This window comes from Rhynchophorus ferrugineus, unplaced genomic scaffold (assembly GCF_030347505.1).
Source record: "Rhynchophorus ferrugineus isolate W39M unplaced genomic scaffold, kcgeb_rfMv2 rfM5, whole genome shotgun sequence".
NCBI lineage: Eukaryota > Metazoa > Arthropoda > Insecta > Coleoptera > Curculionidae > Rhynchophorus > Rhynchophorus ferrugineus.
In genome coordinates, this window is record NW_027472584.1 from 14,575,484 (window position 1) to 14,599,635 (window position 24,152).

At 29.3% G+C, this 24,152-nt stretch overlaps 4 protein-coding genes and 1 long non-coding RNA gene across 11 annotated transcripts in view; 2 read left to right on the forward strand and 3 right to left on the reverse strand.

The window, feature by feature from the left end:
- PlexB (Plexin B) overlaps positions 1 to 4,809 on the reverse strand; it is a 385,819-nt gene extending 381,010 nt beyond the window's left edge. For both annotated transcript variants that reach the window (XM_076404883.1, XM_076404880.1), the window contains exon 1: positions 4,324 to 4,809. The gene's annotated coding sequence lies outside the window, so the exon portion shown is untranslated. The remainder of the gene's footprint in view (positions 1 to 4,323) is intronic.
- Positions 4,810 to 5,655: 846 nt separating this feature from the next.
- Frmd5 (FERM domain containing) lies at positions 5,656 to 10,221 on the reverse strand. 2 transcript variants are annotated; one of them, XM_076404893.1, is made up of 9 exons: positions 9,990 to 10,221; positions 9,826 to 9,930; positions 9,555 to 9,774; positions 9,285 to 9,496; positions 9,073 to 9,237; positions 8,487 to 8,575; positions 7,955 to 8,172; positions 7,712 to 7,897; positions 5,656 to 7,652 (listed from the first exon to the last, which is right to left on the reverse strand). In XM_076404893.1, exons 1-9 carry the CDS (start codon positions 10,083 to 10,085, stop codon positions 7,237 to 7,239), a joined length of 1,707 nt encoding a protein of 568 aa, XP_076261008.1. In that variant the 5' UTR covers positions 10,086 to 10,221; the 3' UTR covers positions 5,656 to 7,236. The 2 variants fall into 2 exon arrangements, with proteins under 2 accessions (XP_076261008.1, XP_076261009.1); XM_076404894.1 differs by having other exon boundaries at positions 7,955 to 8,160; positions 9,990 to 10,218.
- An 18-nt stretch (positions 10,222 to 10,239) lies between these two features.
- Positions 10,240 to 15,966, forward strand: Duba (Deubiquitinating enzyme A). Of its 4 annotated transcripts, none has more exons than XM_076404897.1 (11): positions 10,296 to 10,414; positions 10,480 to 10,513; positions 10,569 to 10,668; positions 10,838 to 10,938; positions 11,160 to 11,487; positions 11,541 to 11,696; positions 11,825 to 11,981; positions 12,035 to 12,252; positions 12,396 to 12,666; positions 12,728 to 12,952; positions 15,052 to 15,966. In XM_076404897.1, exons 3-11 carry the CDS (start codon positions 10,597 to 10,599, stop codon positions 15,180 to 15,182), a joined length of 1,659 nt encoding a protein of 552 aa, XP_076261012.1. In that variant the 5' UTR covers positions 10,296 to 10,414; positions 10,480 to 10,513; positions 10,569 to 10,596; the 3' UTR covers positions 15,183 to 15,966. The 4 variants fall into 4 exon arrangements, with proteins under 4 accessions (XP_076261011.1, XP_076261012.1, XP_076261010.1 ...); XM_076404898.1 differs by having other exon boundaries at positions 10,298 to 10,342; XM_076404896.1 differs by having other exon boundaries at positions 10,240 to 10,328; positions 10,480 to 10,668.
- Positions 13,546 to 14,425, reverse strand: LOC143196931 (uncharacterized). Of its 2 annotated transcripts, XR_013005885.1 has the most exons (4): positions 14,284 to 14,425; positions 14,087 to 14,224; positions 13,823 to 13,891; positions 13,546 to 13,756 (listed from the first exon to the last, which is right to left on the reverse strand). It is a non-coding gene; the product is annotated as an uncharacterized LOC143196931 (long non-coding RNA). The 2 variants fall into 2 exon arrangements; XR_013005886.1 differs by lacking the exon at positions 14,284 to 14,425 and having other exon boundaries at positions 14,087 to 14,242.
- Positions 15,967 to 17,550: 1,584 nt separating the features above from the next.
- CaMKI (Calcium/calmodulin-dependent protein kinase I) lies at positions 17,551 to 23,600 on the forward strand. Its single transcript, XM_076404899.1, has 9 exons — positions 17,551 to 17,884; positions 17,974 to 18,108; positions 18,994 to 19,068; positions 19,124 to 19,262; positions 19,348 to 19,471; positions 19,559 to 19,699; positions 20,608 to 20,734; positions 20,795 to 20,882; positions 22,212 to 23,600. Exons 1-9 carry the CDS (start codon positions 17,781 to 17,783, stop codon positions 22,350 to 22,352), a joined length of 1,074 nt encoding a protein of 357 aa, XP_076261014.1. The 5' UTR covers positions 17,551 to 17,780; the 3' UTR covers positions 22,353 to 23,600.
- The last annotated feature ends 552 nt before the right edge of the window (positions 23,601 to 24,152 follow it).

A 24,152-nucleotide genomic window follows, 5' to 3' on the forward strand; every position in this document is an offset into this window, starting at 1 on the left:
TTTTAAAGATTTAAGCGCACATAGGGATATAGGGACAGAAAAGGCGACTTTGTTTTATACTATGTAGTGATATAATAAATATACCATCAAAATGTATCTTATTTCAAAAATAAAATGCAGGAAAGAAATAGCTGATTATTTTAGATACCTATTTCTGAATCGATTTCAACATTATTAAGTGAAAACTAAAATTGAAGGACTCTTAATTCGAAAGATGCATTTTTCGCCAATGAGCATGACAAATTTGAAAGGCGGCACCTTTGAGACACGCTCTGTGTCGTATTTCTCGTTTCCGGGAAATGTCAAAAGCTTGGATGTTTCGCAATAGCGGCCACAGCTGTGTTATTTATAGAGATGGCGATTTAATGTATACCTCCCAAGTGTTGGTACCGAAATTTGATTTCGTCATTTTTATCAGCCTCTGGCCTGTTGTGCCTGACTGGTTAATGCCAGGTGTCGATTTTTTTAAGAATACTAACACAACACAGACTAGCTATTTTCGATATGACAGCTCCAATCCGAAAATACTCAATTTTAGCTCTTTAGCAATATGTCTAGTGTGTAAGGCAAAACTTCCCAGTCAAGCAGCAACAGAGTGTCCTTCACAACTATTGCAACATGTGACCGAGCGTTGTCATGCAAGAAGATAACTTTGCATCTGTTACTCGTTATTGCTATATTTTTGCACCAATACATCATTCAATTTGTTCAATTGGCGTCAATAAATATATACAGTAACACTTTAATTCGAATTTTGCGGCTCGTAAAAGACTACATCTTTAAGGCTTTATAGCCATAAATGACCATTTCGCTTAAATGTCTTATTCATGACTTTTTGCTTTTTCGATAGTTTAAGCTTTGATGTAACAAGTATGACAAAACATGCAATAACTGAACGTGACAAAATATGAAAAGCAATTCATTCAATATGTACGCGTTAGCTGCATATTTTTGCTATAATTCTAACAACTTGCGGATGCCCTTCCAGAAAAACTCTTGTTTCAAATGTTTCCTGGCAAGTCTTCTAATACAGCTCATCCAAGCACTCGGCCAAAACATTTGAACAATAAAATTCCACAAGTATGTATATAACGGTTTTTATTCTCGCTGTTTTTATTGAACAAAAAAACTTCACGTATCAGAAATTCTCCTTATCTGACTGGAACTCATTATGTTTACCACAGAAAAATGTTAAAAAATGTAAACTTGAAATAATTCTAACAGTAATCGTATTTCGACAAGCAATATATTAACAGCAAAGTGGAATAAAGTCCCCCAATCCCATAGAAAGCGACCTTGTATAAAATGCTAGTCCGTCTAATCTGCCTCAATGGAGCACAGGTGTGGTACAAGTATGTCTCGGAGAGACAACTTGAACTACTCCAAGTGTTCCAATCGAAAAAATTCCGTGCGTTACTCTCCATGGTTTATGAGGAACGTCAATACACACCTGGAATCAGGCATCCCGTTTGTGAAAAATTTCATAAACATGCTCAGTGTGAGGTTCTCCACAGAAACCTTAGAACACGATAACACCTTAATAAAATCCCTACCCGTCCACAAACTCCGATAGTAAACAAACTACCACGGTCCCAGTCGTAACCCAGGGTCTCTGTCGCCTGCAAAACAATCATATCCCGAACCTAAAGCGACATCAGCCAAAGACCATTTGGTTCTAGCTGGTCATTCTAGTAAACGAAAAAAAAATTAATAAAGTCCTACACTGTGGTCTGATCCTTGTTTGTAGCACCACATCTCTAAAAAATTAACAATCTTCTAGTTTAGTAGCATCTGACAATGAATAATATAGTTTTGAGCAAATTCATTAGACCTAAATATTGCAATATCAACAATTACATCGTTTACATGAAAAGTCATGATTGACATGTACTGAAATACGATGCCTTAAGGGGTATGCCAAACAGATGTTGGAAAACAGGAAAACTCATGCTTGAATGACAAGTTAGCTATAACGATGTTTGAAAATAAGTTACTTGATTGTTATAAGTATTAAAAGACTTAATCTTACAGAATAAAAGAGTTAGAGTTAGACGTGAGGTGTAAAGAGCAGTTACATAACTATTTGCATTAAAATACACAATAATACTTATAGATTGTCATACATTCCAAAAAGAATCAAAAATATAAAGAAGTTGTATATATTTTGACCGAGTCCTATTAACACTCTATAGTGTATCTACTCGGCACAACACACATCGATTTTTTTTTTATATTTATATCATTCATTTGCAATCGAACCTTACAATATTTTAAAAGAAATGAGAAACAATTAACTAAACAATATAACCATTTGAAAGGCTAAAAATTGTAGTAAAAGTAACATTAATTAAGTACTTCCACATTCTGATAAATATTGATTAAACATTTTATAATGAAACCTTCAAAGTAATTCATAAACAATTCGAGATATTCTCATTACTACTTTCTAATGAACCTAAATAACTCCTAATTCCAGTAGTACAGTTTAACAAATTTTTTACCCATTCTGTAGGCAAACTGTTTCAATATCCTAGTTTAAAGTGATTAAAAAACTTCCTCAGTTAAACTTTCCCGATGTATTCAACTTTAATTCGGTATTGTGCTCAAGAAAATCGAATATCGACAGTCTTTAGTAATCAGAACGAGAAAGTCTAAACGTTAGTTTTATCTCAACATAATAAATAAAAGAAGACCCTAAACATTTATGCAATTTTCTTTAAACCCCGATTATAATAAAAAATAAACTCTTCCGTGCGAATACCGATGAATCCATATAAAAATAATGAAAAAAACATTAAAATATACCTCAGAGAAATCTCAAAATATTTATTAAATAAATATCAGAAAACCATTATTAAAATAAATATTTATATAACTATGATGAATTCATATAAATCTGACATAATGATAATTTAAACTTTATTTTACGAGTGTACACAAGGAAAACTTTGGAATCAAAAAGTTTTATATAATTCATAGATTCAAAATTTCATAAACAGGTATTATTCGTAACATAAATATTTCCCTGACCTCGTCATTCTAACTTTTTTATTCAATAATTCCCTCAAATAATTCCAGATTCCAACAGTGAAGTTCCGGTAAAGTTTCCTGCTCGAATAGCAAAACCCTCTCAAAATCCTAGTTTTAAAATTGATTATAAAACTTCCACAGTGAAACTTTGACGATGTATTCGACTTTAGTTCGGTATTGTGCCGAAGGAAATCAAATATTGATAGTGTTTAGTAATCAGAATGAGGACAAGAAAAGGCCACTTGCCAAAGTTGGATCCATTCAATACCATCTAGATTTTGTGAGATTCATATTGAATTCCAATAGTATGAAGCTCCCGAAAGCACCGATAAATCGCAAAAAGATACTTTCAGCTTCTTGATAAATCGGAATTTCTAATGTGCCCTCAAAAAAATTGTTTTTTATATTTTTTATTTACGAACAGTTATGGAAATATCGATATCGACAGGCATTTTATTTTTTAGTTTTTTAAATTAATGATATAAAATACAATAAAATCATACATTAATTTAATACAAATTATAACAGCTACCGGGGCAACATTTTTAGTAACCTAATAAATGTACGAACATAAGATTTATAAAATAAACGTAATATATTTAATGTTTCTAGTTATAACAAATAATTTATTATATTAATGAATTTCTACTCGTTTTTTAGTGCTTAACCCATGTGTTATACCAAAATAACCCAACGTATAATATATTTCTATAATAAACAGATTATATTATGATAAAAAGGAATATTTCCAATTTTATCCCGTATCTAATTAAAGGTTATAACAATGGAGATATGTTAATCTCTACTATAATTCTTTCAGGAAACCTATTTAAAAACGTTCCACAATAACACGCATACGCATTTTTTCCTGCGAATAAAAGAAAATCCGGGTAAAAACCCTTGAAAAATAGGCCAAAGGGAGAACCCTTCAAGAAACCTTAACAAATGCTTTTAAAATAAACCTCTCTAGTGTATTTTCTCTGGCTGAAAAAGGAAAGTAGCAAGATATTGGGAAAACCGCTAAACAATGTCCATTGATTCACACTACATATTCCTCACTGTGCAAAGAAATATATTTGTACAGTTTCATTTATTAAACAATTCAATCTACATGTTTCCCGTTATATCATGTTACAAAACATGAAAACAATCCTTTCACACCGCTTAGATATAAGTACAGGTGTTTACTCTTAAGTAAATATACATTTACCCAGTAAATGGCAATTTAAGCTTAAGTATTTTTTCAACACCCATTAAATAAATAAACATAGTACTCTAAGGTCAGTCCCTTACCTTAAACAGAAGAGAACTTCTCACAAAGGTCATCATACACACAGTTTCAGCAGCATCCAAGATTATTTACTTGGAAAATGTTCTTGTATATTAAACATAAGCACTAGGTTAGGAAATGTTTATATCGTGTTTAAACCTCACAAATCAAAACACAACAACCTGTCTGTAGATGTTAACAAGGTCTACAAACAAACACAACACGCTGTTCTTTCTGATTTGAGAATAACAACAAAAATGTTTCTACTCCATTTTGAAACTGACTATGAAGAACCTATCAAACGCCGATTCTTTGTTCGTATAACTTGTTATACGCGATTGATCTATGAAAATCGCTATTAATTTAGCACCAGTTCTGTCAAAAACATGAATTTATTTTGAAAATTCGCTGGGAGTGCCTGAACAGCAACAAAATATCCGAACACAAATAATATCAATGCAGCTATGATTTTGACTTGACTACCGAATACCGACACCGAACACAACCAGCCACACAAATCCAATGTTGTTTGGTTATACAACATAAGAGGGCGCCATCTATGGCACCACTTTTAACGAAAACATCGTATTCTGTAAATTTGAGCCCCAATAAGATGAAACCTGTAATATGTTTCAGATCATGCTATCTTGACATACGTATCAAATACTAAATATTATGTGTTATTATACTAGATGTCAACATAAAACCATTAAAATTAAACTTCTATAAAAAGATCGCTAGGAAAACTGAATAAAATGTTAATTTTGCTATTTTATTGAATTCTTTCACTGCAATTAAAATATAGTCTTAATTAACAAATTTAATAATATTTATAAAAACCTTCCTAAGCATTTTTTAATCAACTTAATATTTCAAAGCATCTACAAACAAAAAATCTTAATATAGAATACCAAAGTTTCTTAAAACTAAGTTATGTAAAATGCAAATGAATAACGCACATGAATGAATAAATTAACACAAATTGATATAAAAACTTAATTAATTTACCCGATACGACTGAAATTTGAGTAACAGAAATGATAAAATAATTTTTAATATGGCGGTAAATAATGTCGGACTAATAACCATCCCTACAGAAATGTTTCTTCCTGACATCTTTTTAAATAATAATATATTCAATTTATTTACTGAAATTCAAAATTATATCTATAAGAGAGCAGAATAACTCACTCATTATATCCTCTTTTTTATTTGTTAATTTTTTTTTATGAAGAGTTGCCATTCCGATACCTTCACTGAGGCTCTTCAGCCAACTCTCCATAGCCAACCGTTGACAGTCACTACATTCAAAAATGATAAGGATATTTAAAAAATAGTAAAATAAAACGCTAATATTAATTGACTTAGGTTTGTATTTGGCAAAAAGTTGACTTGTAAAAAACATTACAAAACAACCACATCTTAATAGCTAAATTATCGTGAAAAATCATAAACACGCCGGAGCATATTGCGTATAGTTAAATAACCCTTTAGGCTAAGGTAGATGGCACTAAATGCACGAGCTGACCTTTCGATATACTAAGTTACATGGCACATAATACCATGATCATCGAAACAATCCAAATTAATATGTAAACAGTCTCGTGCATAAAATCATTCAAATGGCCCCATAAAACATTACAAATATAAAAAAATATCTTTTGATTTTATGTATATATTGTGCTGCAATTTATTATACGTTGAGATTGTTGAGTTGCCACCGTTTTCAATGAAGTGATCAAACGGTGGAAAACTCATCAAATAAATACCAATAAGAAGCCTGTGCAGGTTGTTTAGAATTATATTTATTATGTAGATATCAAAAACTTGCAGTATTTTGCTGTGTCCACACTTCTATTGAAATCTACTTAATTGGAACAGTCAAAATAGGATACTACAATTTTTAGATATTTGAAGCCAAAAAAATAATATATATATTTTTTTTTTGATTCAGGGTCCTATTTTGTACATTTTTTAACTATGCCTAAAACAGCAGGTTGAAAAAGATCACAGATTTATTTTAAGAGATGAAACCGATAAAAGTACTTATTACTCATTCTTGCTGTATTGTGCAACACTTTTAATATGTTCAAAAGGTGCCCCATTAATTTACATACAAACTAAATAATATATATATATATATATATATATATATATATATATATAAAGAAACACATAACTAAACTAAAAAGGTGCAATCAATTTTTCCTAGACATTCTATAAATGTCATCAATAACTGTATTTTAATTCAATTAAAATAATTTTCGTTCTATGAAACACTATAATTAACAAGCACATTCCTTATAAAAGTTCTCATCTATAAAGCCTACAACTTACTAAAAAGAAAAACAGAAACCTGACAATATCGACATATTAACTGATTTTTTTTTGTCATTATGTTCTATAAGTATAAAAAGTCCCCTTTGAAAAATATAAATAATACAAGGATGCGTCAGATCTGATTAAAACATTAGTAAAAATATATAAATAAAAAATAACACAATTTTAGGAATTACATTTTAAGTAATGATACTGTTACTTAGGTTGTATCGATCGTGTATGTAACGGTTATTATTATTCTAATTTTGTTAAAATGTAACAGGATAAAACAATCAACAAAAACAACGAAAATAAATATATTAATATCAATATAAAGTTGAATATCATACTTTATTGATCGATAATGAGATTCAGAAAGTAAAATTAAGTAGTTGTTACAAGTTCAGAGTTATGAGGAATGTATATTGTTAAAAAAAAATATGAGTTTAGATACTCTTTATCTTAAATCTCTTGGCAATAGTTATTTGAATACAGCGAACTGAAATTAAAACATTCTAAGATGGTGTGAATTTCTGACCTTGCAACAAAAAAAAGGTGGAATGTTAAAAATAAAGCTATGAATTCGAGACTAGTAATGTTGAAATAGGGCATTAGATTCACAAAAATGAAAGCTTACTGCGAAAGAATGTCTTGATTGGTTCATAAACATGGTACTTTAAAGCAACAATTTCTGGAATGTTAATATTGCCTAATAAATCAGTTTCTAACAGCAGTACAGTAGCAGTGAATAGTAGCGTCACCACAACTAACAGTGCAGGAATGAAAGCACTAACTTTCTTCGTATTTCTATTAGTTTTGTGTTGGTGATGGGAGGACTGATTATTATTAGTAACACACGTCTTCCCATCTACTTGGGAATTTAGCAGAGGTGTTTGACTTCTGCTTGATCGATGCGATGGATTCGTAGTATCATATCGATAGTTGTCAAGTAATTGAGATTCAGATGAGGAATGTTCGAATGAATCACGAAAATAATAATCACTAAATCTATCTATGGAATCATCTTTAAGTACTGAAACAAAACATCACCCTTAACTATGTCAGGTATTAAAATCAATCTGTGCGTCTTACCTGTAGTGCGTAACTTTCTTCCACTTATTGCTTCTTGATCCTCACAAACAGTTTCTAAGGCAGCGACATCACTATAACCCTGTGCAGGATTGCAATCAAGCCCCGACAACAATCCTGTACTACTACTACACTCCATACGAGAACCACCAACATCCGAATGGCTTGAACGCGGCAAACTACTATAACCTACATATAGATTTCATTCCTAAACAGTCTAAAAAATGTCTAACTTAAACTACTTGCCTAAATGGGGTTGCAAAGGTGTTGATGGCGTAGCAGGTACACTAGATGCTTTTCTTCGCATACTGGAGGTTCTTTGGATAGTGGGTTCTTTCCGGCTGGGTGATCCAGAATCTTCCAATATTTCTTTTTCAGTTCTCCCCGTATATTTAAACTTTGTACCCCAGGAAAAGAATCCTCCTCCTGATACAACTGATGGTGCGTCTGAGCTAGTTGGCAAACTAAATATTCACAAAACTATTGTTGATCAAGTGCATTTTTCTAATTAAACATGTGGTTCCCTTTTGCACTACTGATAATTAATATAAACTGATTTAACTAAAACCCACTGTTTGATTATTTAATGTAATTTATGAAATAGTCTAAATTACTACCCTTTCATTATTACACAAAATTTCAATGGGTTCCAATCAATGCAACTAATTAAACTACCACTGACTATTAGACTAACAACAATAATTAGAATAACAAAATAAGAACAATGAGAAGATTCTATTCTACCATTGACATAAAACTAACAACCCAATAAACTTACGTAAAAAATAACATTTGCTCCATAGCACATCTCCAGATATGCCTACATGCCGCTCCAGTTGGACATTTAAATCCAACAGTATGTTTTTTCTAAAAACAATAAAATAATGGTATTAAAAAGCTTGTTATATAAAATTAAAATTGAAAATGAAATGAAGTTGAAAAGCTTATGTGAAAAATAAAATATATTTATATTATTTTCAGGAAACATCAAATAAAGTAGTGAATACAACCTTTTGTTCATATTAATATATTAAATTAAATTAATTGTTACACAATCAATATAATATGATAATATTTATTATAATATATGAAGCATGATTGGTAAGTTTTATATAGTACTATTCTTTTATAATTTTCGAAACATAAATACTGCAGATCATTTTATTTATTTGTATCATATAAAAATAAGTTATAATTATAGTAATAAATATGCAAACCAAATGCTGACTTAATTTATTTAATTCCCAGTTTGTTAAATACTTTTTATTAATCTTCATAACATAATTATCATAATATATAAAAGTCTTAAAAAGTTCTTAATGCAAAAAAGGCTAAAACACAAAAAGCCTCTAATCTAAACTCACCTCATTATAATTTAAATGAATAATAAACATTTTCCCTTCATAGTTAATTTTTTGAATATCAGGCCATCTAAAATGATGAGTTTTTCTACTGCCTTGAAATGTAATTATTCCACTAAAATTTATACCCAAATATAATTGTGTTCCCTTATGATCCTGCAATAAACCCTATTTAATTTGATAAGAAAACTATTCATGGAAAAGCACACACATACTTTTACAGGATGAGGATCGACTCCATAAGTATCAAGTTGACAGGCAAGTTTTAGGAAACTGTTTTCCACTTGGGATTGATCTTGACCCTTTAATTGTTTTTGATGAATCTCTATTGCTTTCTCCTCTATTGTTTCTGTTTGTTTAAGAAGAATTTTTAAATCTGATATATAGTTACCTATATGAATTTCAGGATCGTAATCACCCAAATCCCCTAGTAGATATAATATTTTATTACTGTAAGAATAAAATACTAAACTATCAATACATACCCTGAACAATCAATGCTGTTAATATTGCAGCCTCGCCTGTACCACAATACAGTCGACCATGTAACAAATCTCTTTTTAATTGCAAAAATATTTGATATCTTGAAATTTCTTCTTTAAGACGAAATGGATCAGGAGGATAAAACTTTACTCGAAAACTAAATAATACAGGATCAAGATCCTTTACCTGTTTACATATAGATTTACCTAAATCTAGCCAATGCTAAAAGTTTAACAAATTACAAAATACTCTGATAAATGATCTAAAACATACTCTCTGGCCATGATTATCCACATATCTAAGGCCTAAATAATCTTGTTCAACAAGATTTAGTTGTTGACAGACATAGTCTAATAAGTATTTTCCTTTATCATGTAGCTAAAAAATAAATACAGAACAATAAAATTAACAATAAATAAGTAATAAACTTAATTTACCCTATATTCACATTCAAGTATTTCTGTATCTTCTAAAAGACGTACGGTACATTTATAAACAATATTGCTATCATGTTTTGAACCAAATTTTAACATCTTTCATAGAATTGAAGTAAAATATCAAACAATTCTTAAAATTACAGAATGTATTAGAACAAACATTACAAAATACATTTAAAAACAAATGAAAAATTACACAAACTGTTTGACATACATTTTGACAAGTTTGACAATTTGACTTAAAGTAGGAATGTACTACGTCTTTTTTGTTTTTGTTTAAATGTCACCTGTTATTCGTTATCCTTTTCTGTTCCGTTAGGGTAGGGTTCTTCAACGCAGGTAGTAAATAAAAGGTATTTTCCGTTCAATAAAAAAAATGTAAATACTGAATTAAAAGAACGTACCTCAATATAACAATTAAGTCGGTATATATTTATCGAACATAAAAGTAAATAAAACCTAGTTTAATGACAAATTTTTGCATTTTTAGGTTGGTAGTGAATACAGCTGTTCTGCTGCAGAAGGTAGCTGACATAATATTTTCTGTGCGTTCTTGGGTAAAATTTAGTTATATTTTAGAAGTGTATTTACTTAAACATTTGGTAAAATGACTATTTTGCCAGCTATTCGTAAAACAAATGCTGGTGCGGAAGAGAGTAAAGAAGTTAGTCAGCAAAATGTAAGTTGGTGATGGGACCTTTCCACTTTCTTTCATTTATAACTATTGTGCACTATCTTTATCAAAACGATAATATATATTCAGCTAGCAAATTATCTTGATCAGCATATGTCTGAATAAGAATTCAAATATTTGGTAATGTATATAACAAACTTGTTTGTATTTTTAGGGAACAACAGAAAGAACTAATAGAAGAAATGATATTAATGCTATGCAAATATCATCTCTATCTGAAAATAGCTCCAATACACGGCGTTCACCTTTTCCATTGTGAGTATTTATTTTATACCATATTTAGTAGTATTAATATTAAACTTTATAGGTAATGAATATTATTATTAACTTGATTTATTCATAATTATTCTTAGTTAAGAATGCATGTGTATTATTTGTTAATTTAAAAGTTGTAGTATTCATAAAAGTAATTAAGTTAAGTCTATTGCATGTAATAATGTAACTCCTTCCTTAAAATATCAAATTCTGCTTTCAAGTAAAACTGACAGAAAAGAAAGATTAAGGAAGAGATTTAAAGAACCTGATAGAACTCGTGACAGGGAAAGGGAAAGAGAGCAAAAACGGGACATTCGTCGTGAACAGAAAAGAGACAGAATTGCAATATCTAAAAGGGAAATAGTTAATGAACCACTATTAGATACCAACTCAGACAATGTTAAGGAAACAGCAGAACCCACGTGCAATAGTAGCAAGAATATTATCAAAGTTGAAGTTAAAGAAGATGCCACTGGTTTTAACAGTGAAGATGAATATGATGACAGTAGTGTTAAAGATAGGCTATTAACAGATAAAGAATGGCAAGAGGTAAATTTTATATATTTAATATTATAATGTCATGATATAATGTCATTTTATAGAGAGATGAAATTTTTTCTCGCTGTATGTCAACTTTGGGATATGAAATTAAACAAATGAATGAAGATGGTGCTTGTCTGTTCCGTTCTATTGCTGATCAAGTTTATGGTGATCAAGAATTTCATTACCAAGTTAGGCAAGACTGCATGAATTATATAGTAAGTAAAAAAAGTATTAATTTTATAAGTATTATTTATTAATTACTTTTAAATATATATGTATGTATGTATATGCATAGATTTATATGTTTTAATATTCTATTTTATCCAAAACTAAAAAATTTCAGGTTCAAAATCGTGATTACTTTGAACCTTATGTCACTGAAGATTTTGACAAATATATAGAACGAAAACGGACTTGGCATGTCCATGGAAATCATTTAGAAATTCAAGCTATGAGTGAACTTTACAACAGAACAATTGAAGTCTACTGTTATGAAACAGGTAAGGATGTAGTTTCAAAGAAATTAGAGAAATCACATTATAAGCCCTTTCAGAACCAATTAATATCTTCAACTGCCCTACAAGAATTCTCAACTCCTATGAACCCATAAGACTTTCTTATCATAGGATGTGTCACTACAATTCAATTAGTAATCCAAATAAGCCTTCTGTGGGTGTTGGATTAGGACTTCCTAACTATCATCCCATAGACATTGATAGGAGACGACTTCATGACGCTGTTATAGCCAGTGAACAGCTGCTTATCGAACAGGTAGATGTTGAAATTGAAATAATTGAAAAATAACTACTAGTTCTTCATACATAATATTTTTAATCACTATGGTTTACATAGTTTCTTAGTTTTAAATCTAACAAACTCGTTTACGATGTGTAATATTTTAATATTATAAATAGACTATGCTGGAAGATAAACTGAAAGCTACAGATTGGGAAGCCACGAATGAAGCTATAGAAGAACAGGTCGCCCGTGAATCTTACATACAGTATTTCCGTGACACGGAGAAACGTTTGAAGGCTCAAGGTCATTCATTAGCCAGCGGAAGCAGCTCTACTATTACATCGTCTATGGTTTCAAGTCCCAGATGTTCTAGACGTGGCTCTATGTCCCCTAAAGGGTGCCAGTCACCAAAAGGATGCTCATCGCCCAAAAATATGTCACCATTAGGTAATATAAATAGTTGTTACTAAAAATCATAACATCACTGATAATTATGTTTCCCTAATAGTAAGTCTTAGGACAACTTTAAGCACAAACTTTACTGGTAATTCTGACAACAGCGAAAACACCCCACCAGTATATGTTCCTACGAAAGAAGAAGAAGCTTTTGCTAAAACAGTCTACAATTCACCTAGAAGGATAGTTGATCAACCAGAAACTGATTTTAATATTGATCTTCTTTTGCGAAATAAAGAAGAAGCTGGACCGTCCTCGATGGTAGATAGTGGCATTGGTAAGAGATTATGTATTTCATATTTAAAAATAATATAAAACTAGTACCTAACATATATTTTAGTAACCTACACATCAACTTAACATAAAATTGATTCCATTTTGTTTAAATTATCCTAACACGCATGCCGGTCATATTTAATTTTTTAATATAAAAATATTTTATTATGAAGTATACAAACTAGTCTAGTTTGTTTTTATCTCCGTTGAGGAAAAAATATAGCGACACACTAAAAGGTCTTAACGAAATATACAGTCTATCTCCGAAGTACAGAAGTCACTTAAATTTGTGACGTCAAAACGTCCTGCAGTACAATATTTACATGTAAACAAATTTCAATATTATTGTATTTCCCCTTAGTTTGTTCTGTTAATCTAATATATTTATTGATAAAACTAGATTTAAATCACTGCATTCTCTTAATGCATTTGTTATATCTGCAACAATGTTACTATTCTTTATCTCCTGACACATTTTAACCAAATGCTCATGTATATTTTGAACAATTACACACTTATCTGCACATAAATCTTGTATACTCTACTTTAACATTTCCGACAGTTATCATATATTAATTACATACTCACATTTAGTTATTTCCACTCTCACCACCCGGTCTTAGAAATTGGCAGCATCGAATCATATCACAAGTGAATAACTGTGCTCTTAATTTCCAATCTATTTAACATTTGTTCACAATTCCTTCCATTATTTGTCAATTTCTTCTTCAATGTGTCTGATCGAGTTCATCCAAGCTGAAGGTATTATTAACCATGCCTGTTTCCAGCATGAAGTACAATATATCTGTAATGAATTATTAATAAATGTTATGACTAATAAAACTTAATCAATTGTTATTCCAACGTTTACCTTTTTTTTTTCATAACACTTTTTATTTTCATCTTGCCATGAGTGTCCGTTGGGTATATTAGTCCTATTCTGAAATATCCATATCTGATTTAAATACTGTCTCATCTAAATACATAAATTGAAATAATAAGTTTTCCTTCATTTTATTATATGTTTTTAAAAACTATACTTTTAAAGCAATATCCGCAAGTTCCATTAGACCTATTTGATTACTTTTCAGACTAACAATTTTCTCTGAAACAATTGTATTGAAAAAGTACTCACTGTTTTTATACATTTCATATATCTAATATCTGATAGAGCTAACATCAAACTGGTCTTGATTCGTCACCCTTCGTATGAGGACGGTTTTTTTTGGCGGATTTAATTTTTTAAGATTCCGTTCATTGCAGTTGCCACACGCTAAAAATATTTTCAATAAAAATCGCAGCAAATTAATATTTAACAGTAAAAATGCTTACCTCTCTAACGAATTTTACTGGCAAGAAGGGGCCTCCATTATCTCGTTTCTGTTCAAAGTAACTGATTAGAGAGTCAATCTGTTCTGTCTGGCTTCGGAATTTTCAATCAGAGTAATAAGCAGCGATTTGAAATTTTTCAAAACAAGCAAGGTGTTAAAACAATGTTTGTCAGTTTATTACCACTTATCACTATAGTTTTGAAGAATTTCACATACGTTTGACAACCGGACGACTTTGGCAGGCTAGTTTATTTACACGCTCGAACTTATCACACAGCAGGTATCTTTTTAACTGGAATAAAATGAAGAGGAAAATATCGGCTGATTCTAAAACGAATTTACAAATAGCGGCAGGCAATACATTAAACAACTTTATGACATGTACAAAACTTGGTTGAATAGACATAGATATGCAACAGAACAAACACATATTGCGTACATTTATCACATAAAATAGCTTTTTATATCAATTATTATTAATGTTATATAATGAAAAATTGATCCACAAGATGTTGGATCTAAATGTAATTAACCAACACAAATTGCATAAGACGTATATTGTTAATTTAAACTAATATATAATTAGGTTTACTTTTATTAAAATGGATAACATTAAATTGGATACATGGCTTTATCAAATCATGAACATATGAAAACTTGTTTAAAAGTTATACATTGCTTATGTATGATAAATTCTTATTCTTTTTGTTAAATAAATAATAGATCTCTATTGACCTCTAAGCGAAAGTAATTGTTTTTTTATTCCCAGGCAGTTTTGAAGATTTCGATCAGGAGATAATGGCACAAGTACTAGCTGAGTCCCAACAGACCTACCTGGACGAACTTAAAAGTAAAACCAGGAAAAGACATGGTTCTCCAGGTCCGTCGACTTCAACGTAATTTACTTTAAATAAGCGTAAAAAATCGTAGGTTTAACAATGAGTACAGCCTTTTTAATATATTATTTAAATAATATAAACCTTAACATTAGATTATTTAAGTATTGCACATTTAAATGCACTCAATAGAGCATCCTTTTTACATAAAAACATTATTATACCAGAAACTTTTTACTACTTTTTATTAAGAAGGCTGTCTAATTTATGTGGAAGTAATTATTGTTTGCTTTTTTTATATATAAATACTTACGGGAGGTATTTTTTTTGTTTCCTTTTTTGAATCTTCTCGTTATATTCAGACTTTTGTTATTATATAATTCTTGAATAGATGTCATGAACATTTATACATTCTATTATTACATTCAAATTATAAACTTGAATATATGTGAGGGTTTAAGGTTTTAAGCAACCTTTTCAAGTATCAAGCATTGTAAAGTTGATCTTCACTTTTTTAATTTTTGTTCTTTATACAAAATGCTGTTATGTAATTTTCTTTTTTAAAAGTATATACAACAGTTTATATGTGGGTACTTAGTGGAGAAGTTATTATTTTTATGCCAAATTTATAAAAATTAATAACAAAAAAACTTTTAAACTGTTTCTTTCAATAGGCCATTTATATACTTTAAGTCATTTGTGATATAGCTAATTTTACTTGAGAAATTTTGTTCATTTAATTAGTGTTATAGTATGTAAAAAATATTCCCAAGATTATTTTTAGTTTTTTTGTTATATGACATTCTAATATATTATTTGTATCAGACAAATAAATAATGTATACTTAATTGTTTTTTTACTTTCTGTGAAAATCACCCAATTCTAAATACATTAAATTGGAAATTGGAATCTACATTCATATGAGAACAAAGTGTATTTAATATCACTAAAATAGATGAAAGTTTTGGCATTGAGAGAATTCTGCAAAACATGAAATAAATGGTAATCAGCCAGCTTCGTTGGCGCAATGGTTAAGGCGACAGAATGGTTCTCCTACTATTGCGATAGTCGCGGGTGCGAATCCTGAGGCATGGATGTACTTTATGTTGTTTCTTTTTATCATTGGAAAATCCAACAAGGAATAACCATTCTAGTTACGCCAGTAATCAGGCCGAGTAATACCATATGTCTTCTGGGATGGTATCTAAGTGGTCACTGGCCAATAGCGGTAGGCTTAATGCCAAGGCTCGTGGCTCGAAGCCCACGTTAAACTGTAGGTCCAGTCCAGATAAACCCTCGTTGGTAAAAAGACTTTAAAATATTAAAAAAAAAAGATAATCATATGAGATTAACTCAGGAGGATGTGACATTAGCTCACTAGTATGCTCCAATAACTTTTCGCAAGTGACAATTCGCGCCTTACATTCCTATAACGGTACACAATTTCTTTGATTCAGATTAATTCATTAGCTTTTAATGTATTGATACAGTGGTATCTTAAATGTAGTTCAAAAAGTCCATCAAACTGAAAACATTATCCTGTTTTGCCTTAGTTTGCGCTGGCTTGTTGCTCTTGTTGCTTTAGTTTTGTTATTGTAAACGACCCATTTTCGTTACTTCAAAAAAGGGCCACGACTATTATCTTTCAAACTCATGTGGATACTATATATCCAATACATTGTACGGTCTTGTGGATCATTATGTCAAACATCTAATCTCAATTTCTGCAACAATTATACACCGACGACCTAGGCCTGGTCATCGTCAACTTTAGCTAATTCACCAATACGTTGGATAACTTAATTAAAAAATATCCAGAATAAAATAAACATCACATCTTCATAAGGCTTAGCAATTTTATTGCCTTAAAGCAAATAAAAAATGTAAGAATTATTTTTGCCCTAAAAAAATTCTAGTTTCAGTCGCATTATAGTAAACTATTAACAATTAGACTAAAAAGTAAAAAATTTACATATTACTGTTTATATTTCTAAATGATCTAATGTAGTATAGTAAATTACTTCAGTGTTTAAATTAAAATAGTAATTAATAAACAATTATTAAGTACATTGGCCAAATTAAAACAGAAAATAGATAACATTAAATTAACATATTTTGAATAACAAATTTAATATGAAACTATTTCAAAACGTTGTTATTTAATTGATGTAATTTAAAAGCTCTTCTATTTTAAATAAACTGGAATCTAGTGGAATTGCAAATCTGAGACGACAAGAATATAAAACGTCAAAATCACTAAAAAACGTAATTTGCCATATTGTCATTTAATACATAAATTTAAACTGAATTCCGGTTGCAAATTCTAATGATTTGTCCTTTAATAAAAACTCTTATTGTAACTGGAATTTAAATCATTTTACAGAATTGAATTAAATATCTAATATAATAAGATTGTTGCACGTACTTTCTGAGAACACTTGCCGGATATAGCGATTTGGCTACGCCGCGTATCAAGCTTGTTTTTAAATCGCCCAAATATTTGTTGGCAAAAGCTGCGTTGTGACAATATCTTGTTTTCTGTAAATTTTCATGCGTGAGTCGTTGTTTATAAAGAAAAACAGTTATAAAACAGTGAAGCACTAACTAATATGAGATAAAAAGCTTATTTCGTCAGCTGAAGACGTATATATTATTGTTCAACATGTTGAAAATGCCCCTATTTGGCAAAGATCGCAAAAAGAAAGAAAACAAGGAAGATAAGTTAGCGATTGAAGAAAAATACAGCCTTAAAGATGTCTTGGGAACGTAAGTTTTGTGTAATTATATATTTTTGGAGATATATAAAAATTGCATCCTGTATATTATCAAATAATTCACTCATATCTTAACATTAGAGGTGCCTTTTCTACTGTACGGATTGCAGAAAGTAAAACCAGACCAGGTGAAATGTATGCTGTTAAAATAATTGATAAAAAGGCTTTAAAGGGAAAAGAGGATTCTTTAGAAAATGAAATCAAAGTATTGAGAAGGTAGGCTATGAACAATTTTTTTCACAATGGGGTTTAAACAGGTTGAATCCAGAAAATTGAAACAGAAATCTATGTTTTATATATCATCTATTTATAAAAATATTTATTTAACTTTTGCTATAGATTTTGTTACAATATGTTACACATTAAAATGGATTTTATAAAGTTTAATTATTTTGGAGTAAGATAACAGATTGTATAAATCATTACATCCAAAGTTATAAACAAATGTAATAATAGACTCTATTTTGAATGATATTGAAAGAAACAAACATATTTCTGAGTTTTATCAATAAATACTATCACATTTTAATTTTTCAACAAAATTTATCATATTGTTTAATCTTCTGCTCTGGCCTGTTTATGTTTCGTTTATGTTAAAATAGATCAAGCTTTATATGGAGTAAATTATTTTTATTGTAGATTACTATATTGTTTAATTTATATATATTTATATTACTGAATTTTTTTTTGTTTAGGTTAGTGGGTTAACTAATTTATATTTCTGTAAAAAACTAATTTAATGGTTTATTCTGACTAATACATGTAACACATGTTTAATTAAACCGGGAAAAATATAATAGACTCTATAAACATTTAACATTGTAGTCAGGAATACTTTCATGGAATTATAATATCTAATGAGACATTTTAATCTATTATTTAAATCATTATTTAATGAAATATTATATAATATTTTATAATACATAAATATTTATATATTGAAGAAATTTAGCTAAACACTACTACTGAAAACCATTATTCAATTAAAATAAACAAATCTTTTTATAGCACATGATATGTTAGTTATTTTTTTATGTACAAGTATATATAAATATCTTTTAATTGTTTTTTTTTTGTTGATAAATTAAGTTTTTTTTTAAGGTTGAAACATCCAAATATAGTCCAATTATTAGAAACTTTTGAAGACAAAACTAAGGTTTTTCTTGTCATGGAACTGTAAGTGTGGCTGACAGTGATAATATTGAATAAAAAAATATGTTTGATTTTTTAGTGTAACTGGCGGTGAACTATTTGATAGAATAGTAGAAAAGGGTTCTTACACTGAAAAGGATGCTTCAGATTTGATTAGACAAGTTTTAGAAGCTGTTGATTATATGCATGAACAGGGAGTTGTTCATAGAGATTTAAAAGTAATTATTCTTTTTACAAATATTTCCAAAACCAGTTTTTTCTTTCAATGTTTATATTATTGTTAATAAAATTATCTATTTTTAGCCAGAAAACTTACTTTATTATAGTCCAGATGAAGATTCAAAAATAATGATTAGTGATTTTGGCTTATCAAAAATGGAAGAGTCTGGAATAATGGCAACAGCATGTGGCACGCCTGGATATGTCGGTAAACATTTTTTTTAACTTAGCTGATTAATTATTACATTTTTAAATTGCTAGAAAAATGTTAATACATATTTTATATTTTTTCCAGCTCCTGAGGTACTAGCTCAAAAACCTTACGGCAAAGCAGTTGATGTGTGGTCTATAGGTGTCATATCGTATATATTATTATGTGGATATCCGCCTTTTTACGATGAAAATGATGCCAATTTGTTCGCGCAAATATTGAAAGGTCAGTTTGCTATACAATAATTCATAGCCATAAGTTATTTTTAATTTGTTAATGGCGTGTGTAGAATACTTAACTACGCCTGGTAAGAAACAAGTAATTGCCGTTAATTAAATTCAATCTCTTGTTTGAAATCATAAAAACACTATATGCAATGCAAGCATTTAATGAAATAATTCTTGTGCAGAGAGAAAATGTCAGTTGAAGTATCATGGAAGGTATAGTATTTTATACGTCTATCCTTTAAATATTGTTTTATGTTATAATGTGTAGTGACTAATTTATTTTTTACCATGCCTATATATTCAAAATGTGTAAAAATTAATTTCAAAATATAATGTTGCTACATCAAAAATATAAAAGATATATCTATCCTATATCTTTTATTCTTTAATATTGAAAATATTAATATTTTGATAGTTTCTTGTTATTAAAATGTGTTACTGTAATTAACGTTAATGTGACGTTAACAACTTTACGCAATAAAATTATCAGCATCTAAGTTTATTATTATTATTATTTATTATTATAAACACATCTAATGATTTCTGTGGAAAAAATATCGAAAGTTATTCGACCATTCGTAGTATTGATTTTATTGTTCAATAACAGTTAATAATTCATATAAGGTTGTGAAGTGCTACAAAGGAAAAACCTAATTATGTAATGTTTTCCTTATAACTGTAATTAATAAACCAATATAGGAAAAGTGTAAATGAACCAAAATACAGTCAATCTTAGGAAATGTATGCATGATATATTTTTAATGCTTAGTTTGAAACATATATTCAAATATAATCAATCTAATTAATACATATATTTTCTAATTGTATTTATTTTTTGAGTATACATATTCGTATAACATCATTGTTTTGTTTTCAAGCGATATTTGAAATTGTTTTTGATTGAAGGTGAATATGAGTTCCATTCACCTTATTGGGATGACATCAGCGATTCTGCTAAAGAATTCATATCCAGTTTAATGACGGTGAATGTGGAGCAGAGATTTACTTGCAAACAGGCTCTAGCTCATCCTTGGTAACAGCACTGCTCCAATACATTTATAAATAATTTTATACCCGTTTTTTTTTATCTTAGGATATCTGGTAATGCTGCTGCAACCAAGAATATTCATGGAACTGTTTCTGAGCAGTTAAAGAAAAATTTTGCAAAATCTAGATGGAAGGTACGTAAATATTTCCTATGATTGAATTTAGTATTACAATATTTTAAAATATTAGATCCATGCCGCAAATCGTGCATTTGTATTTATTCCTCTCTTTATCAGATTCTATGTGGTTCAGAAATATGTAGCTGAAAGTTGTTGATTAAGAATGTGATTGTTTCATTTATTTTACAGTCAGTTTATAGTATTTCTTAAATCTAACTTATCACAACTTAAAACTCAAATCAAAATACATTAGTTTTGAAATGAAATGATAATGTACTTTTTATTGGCGAAAATCTTACATATGACTCAGTTTACTCATCTAAAAGTTCCTCTTTGTTCTCCTTTCATTACTTTTTAACTACTGTCCATCCGTGTCTAAGTATTCAACGAAAATTCTCTAGCGTTTGATCTTTTTCATTTTGTCCCATCTTTATCTTTCTGTTGCCTCTACATCATATATAAGATTTTTCGATAAAAGTGGGCCGAAGTTGACAACAGTGTTTTGTAAAATTAATTATTCACTGATGAACATTTCAAGTTTACAGTTTGAGTCCAAATGATGAAGTTTTGTTATTAGAATGAGTGTTCGTTAGAACCCAAATTTTGGCAAAAAAATATATTTAACGACAAGGCGTATTTTTGGATGAATCCCTGTCATAACATGCATCATTAGCTATGATAATGGACATTCAGCATGAAGGATTTGAGGGTACCGTTATCTCTTGCAGAGATAATATAAATTGGCCACATCGTGTGGTTTGACCTTGATATACTGTTTTCTTGAGGGGGTTTCTGAAGTCGTTAGTCACAGTCACAATTACACATTTTGTGCTATCTACCCCTATGGCACCTACATAAGTCCCTTATAAAATATATTTTTTCTTACTAATACATTTTATGTTTTTTCGTTGTCCATTCTTTCTTGCTGTGTTTTGGTCTAGTTTATCTTACTGAGACCGACCTTTCCGAACTACCTATTACAATTTCGAAGTAGTTTAGAGTTTTTATTTAAATGCAGCGGAATCAAAAGGAAAAAGCAGTTCTTTGTAAGGATGTTAATAATGTTATCATCGGTCCTTTAACTTAATACGCCTATATATTATTTAATAATACTGGTGAATTATACTTAAATCACTTACTCAATTATTTCTTCATTACATTCTTTAAATACCCTAGCACAATTTTCGTTAATCTTCAACAACTGTCTTATATAATACTTTAATTACTTGAATATATTGCTTCTACAATTTTGTATTTATATGTAATATGAAACAGTTTCGGTTTTGTTTTATTTTTAATTTTCCATATATTCGTGTTTTATACCGTAAAATGTTACTTTTCTAGCAAGCGTATCATGCCACTACAGTAATACAGAAGATGAAAAAAATGGCCCTCACAAATCACAGTAACCGCAGCCCTGTTTTACAAAGATGTATTTCCGACCAGCACAATGATAATGGCACTTGTGGATGTGAAAATAAATAAAAAATTGTCCCAGATTGTTCGGATATAAATATTCTTTCATTATAACACTCTGAGGAATATCCGAGCAGTCTATATATCCAATTGTTGCTATATATGTAAATATTTGCAGCATTTGTCTATACGTTATTAAAGAAGATGTTGGTAAATTTAGAATCTCAATTGGATTCTCATTGTTATGTAGACTTTATAGATTAACCATAATTAGGATTTAATTTTTTTAATAGCTTTTGCTTTAATCTATTTACTTAATGAATCTCACTTAATACTAATTTATTAGGTGCTGTTGTTCATGGGAATCAATCATCAGGAACGTAGGTATATTAACAAAAAATTATACATCACTAAACTTTTCATCACATTTTTTTTAACATAATGCATAAAGTAGTTCCTTGTGATTGAGCTTATAATAAAAGAGCTATATTTTGCTGAACACAATTTATATCATGACACAAACATTCATGACAATCATTGGAGAGGATGATGATGCCTAACAAATGGTGTTTTATAGCGCTTAATTTTCGATGTAGTTGTGATGTAATTTGCAATAAAATCTTCGTATATGAAGATATTACCTATATACAACGTCTGCCAAAATTCATGCCTCTATGCAAATGATATTTTACCACACTTTATTTTTATTTTGGTACACGCTGTATATGTATAAATGTGATTGCAATATCATTACTCATCATTATTTCATCAAAACAGTTATGTTATCAAACGCTTCTTATATATTCAATCACCGTTCCAATATTTGTGAGATTTTTGTCAGCAGTATACAAAATATTACTTATATGTTTACAGGTCATTTGAAGAGGCTTTAATGACCTTTCAATACTCTTAAGTTATTATTGTTTGCTTAAATAGTATACTAGATAATTTTTTGATATATTTTTTATAGACGATATATTTTTATTATTCCTTATATATTATTGTTTATAGTAGAAATTTTATTGTCACTCTATGTTGCCCGCACGAGGTTCACGATCATTTAAATTCATAACCTATGAGCCATACAATTTAAGTGTTTACTAATTTTAAAGGGACTCTAGATAAATAGATATAAGTATTTTTTATAATGTTATGAAATTTAATGTTGTCAAATATAACAACAAACTCATTTTTACTTAATTCCTTATAAATGGTCAGCTTTGTTTTTGTTCATTATATTTTTTATAAACACAATTAAAGCAGTCTTATATTTTACACGTTTTTATGTAAATGTGATAATAAAATTTATAAATCGTTTATCACTTCTTTGTTATCTTTCTTTGTCCTCTTTGAACTATATGTGTGGTTAGTATTTACTTTCTAGTAGTAATGTTCAGCCTAGGAGTAATTACATGAAGTAGATGTTTAAAGCTTTGTTCCTGGGCCAACTATGTAATCATCACTTGTAGTTATTTGGTCATAAATTCAATATACTAGTATAAATAGTATATATTCAAATAAAGATTAAAGTCTATGAGTGGCTATTTTAAGTATTAAAACTACAAAAATTCACGAACGAATTTTGTAGTTCGATTCGGTTACACGCTCGAATGTATCAGACAGCATTTTATATACTTTTAACAAACTTGAGCTTTTAAAAATAAAATGAAAGAAGAAAGAAAATATTATACTATTTTTAAACGAATTTACAGATTGGCAAAGGCAATAAATTCGACATCGTGAGTTGACTGTTATTTTGAAAAGACTATATATTTCAAAACTAATCTAATGGACGATGCGAGTTGAAACTTCATCGGAGCATGTGCGTCCTTTAGGTGTAGGCAATATTAATATAAATTATTAATTATA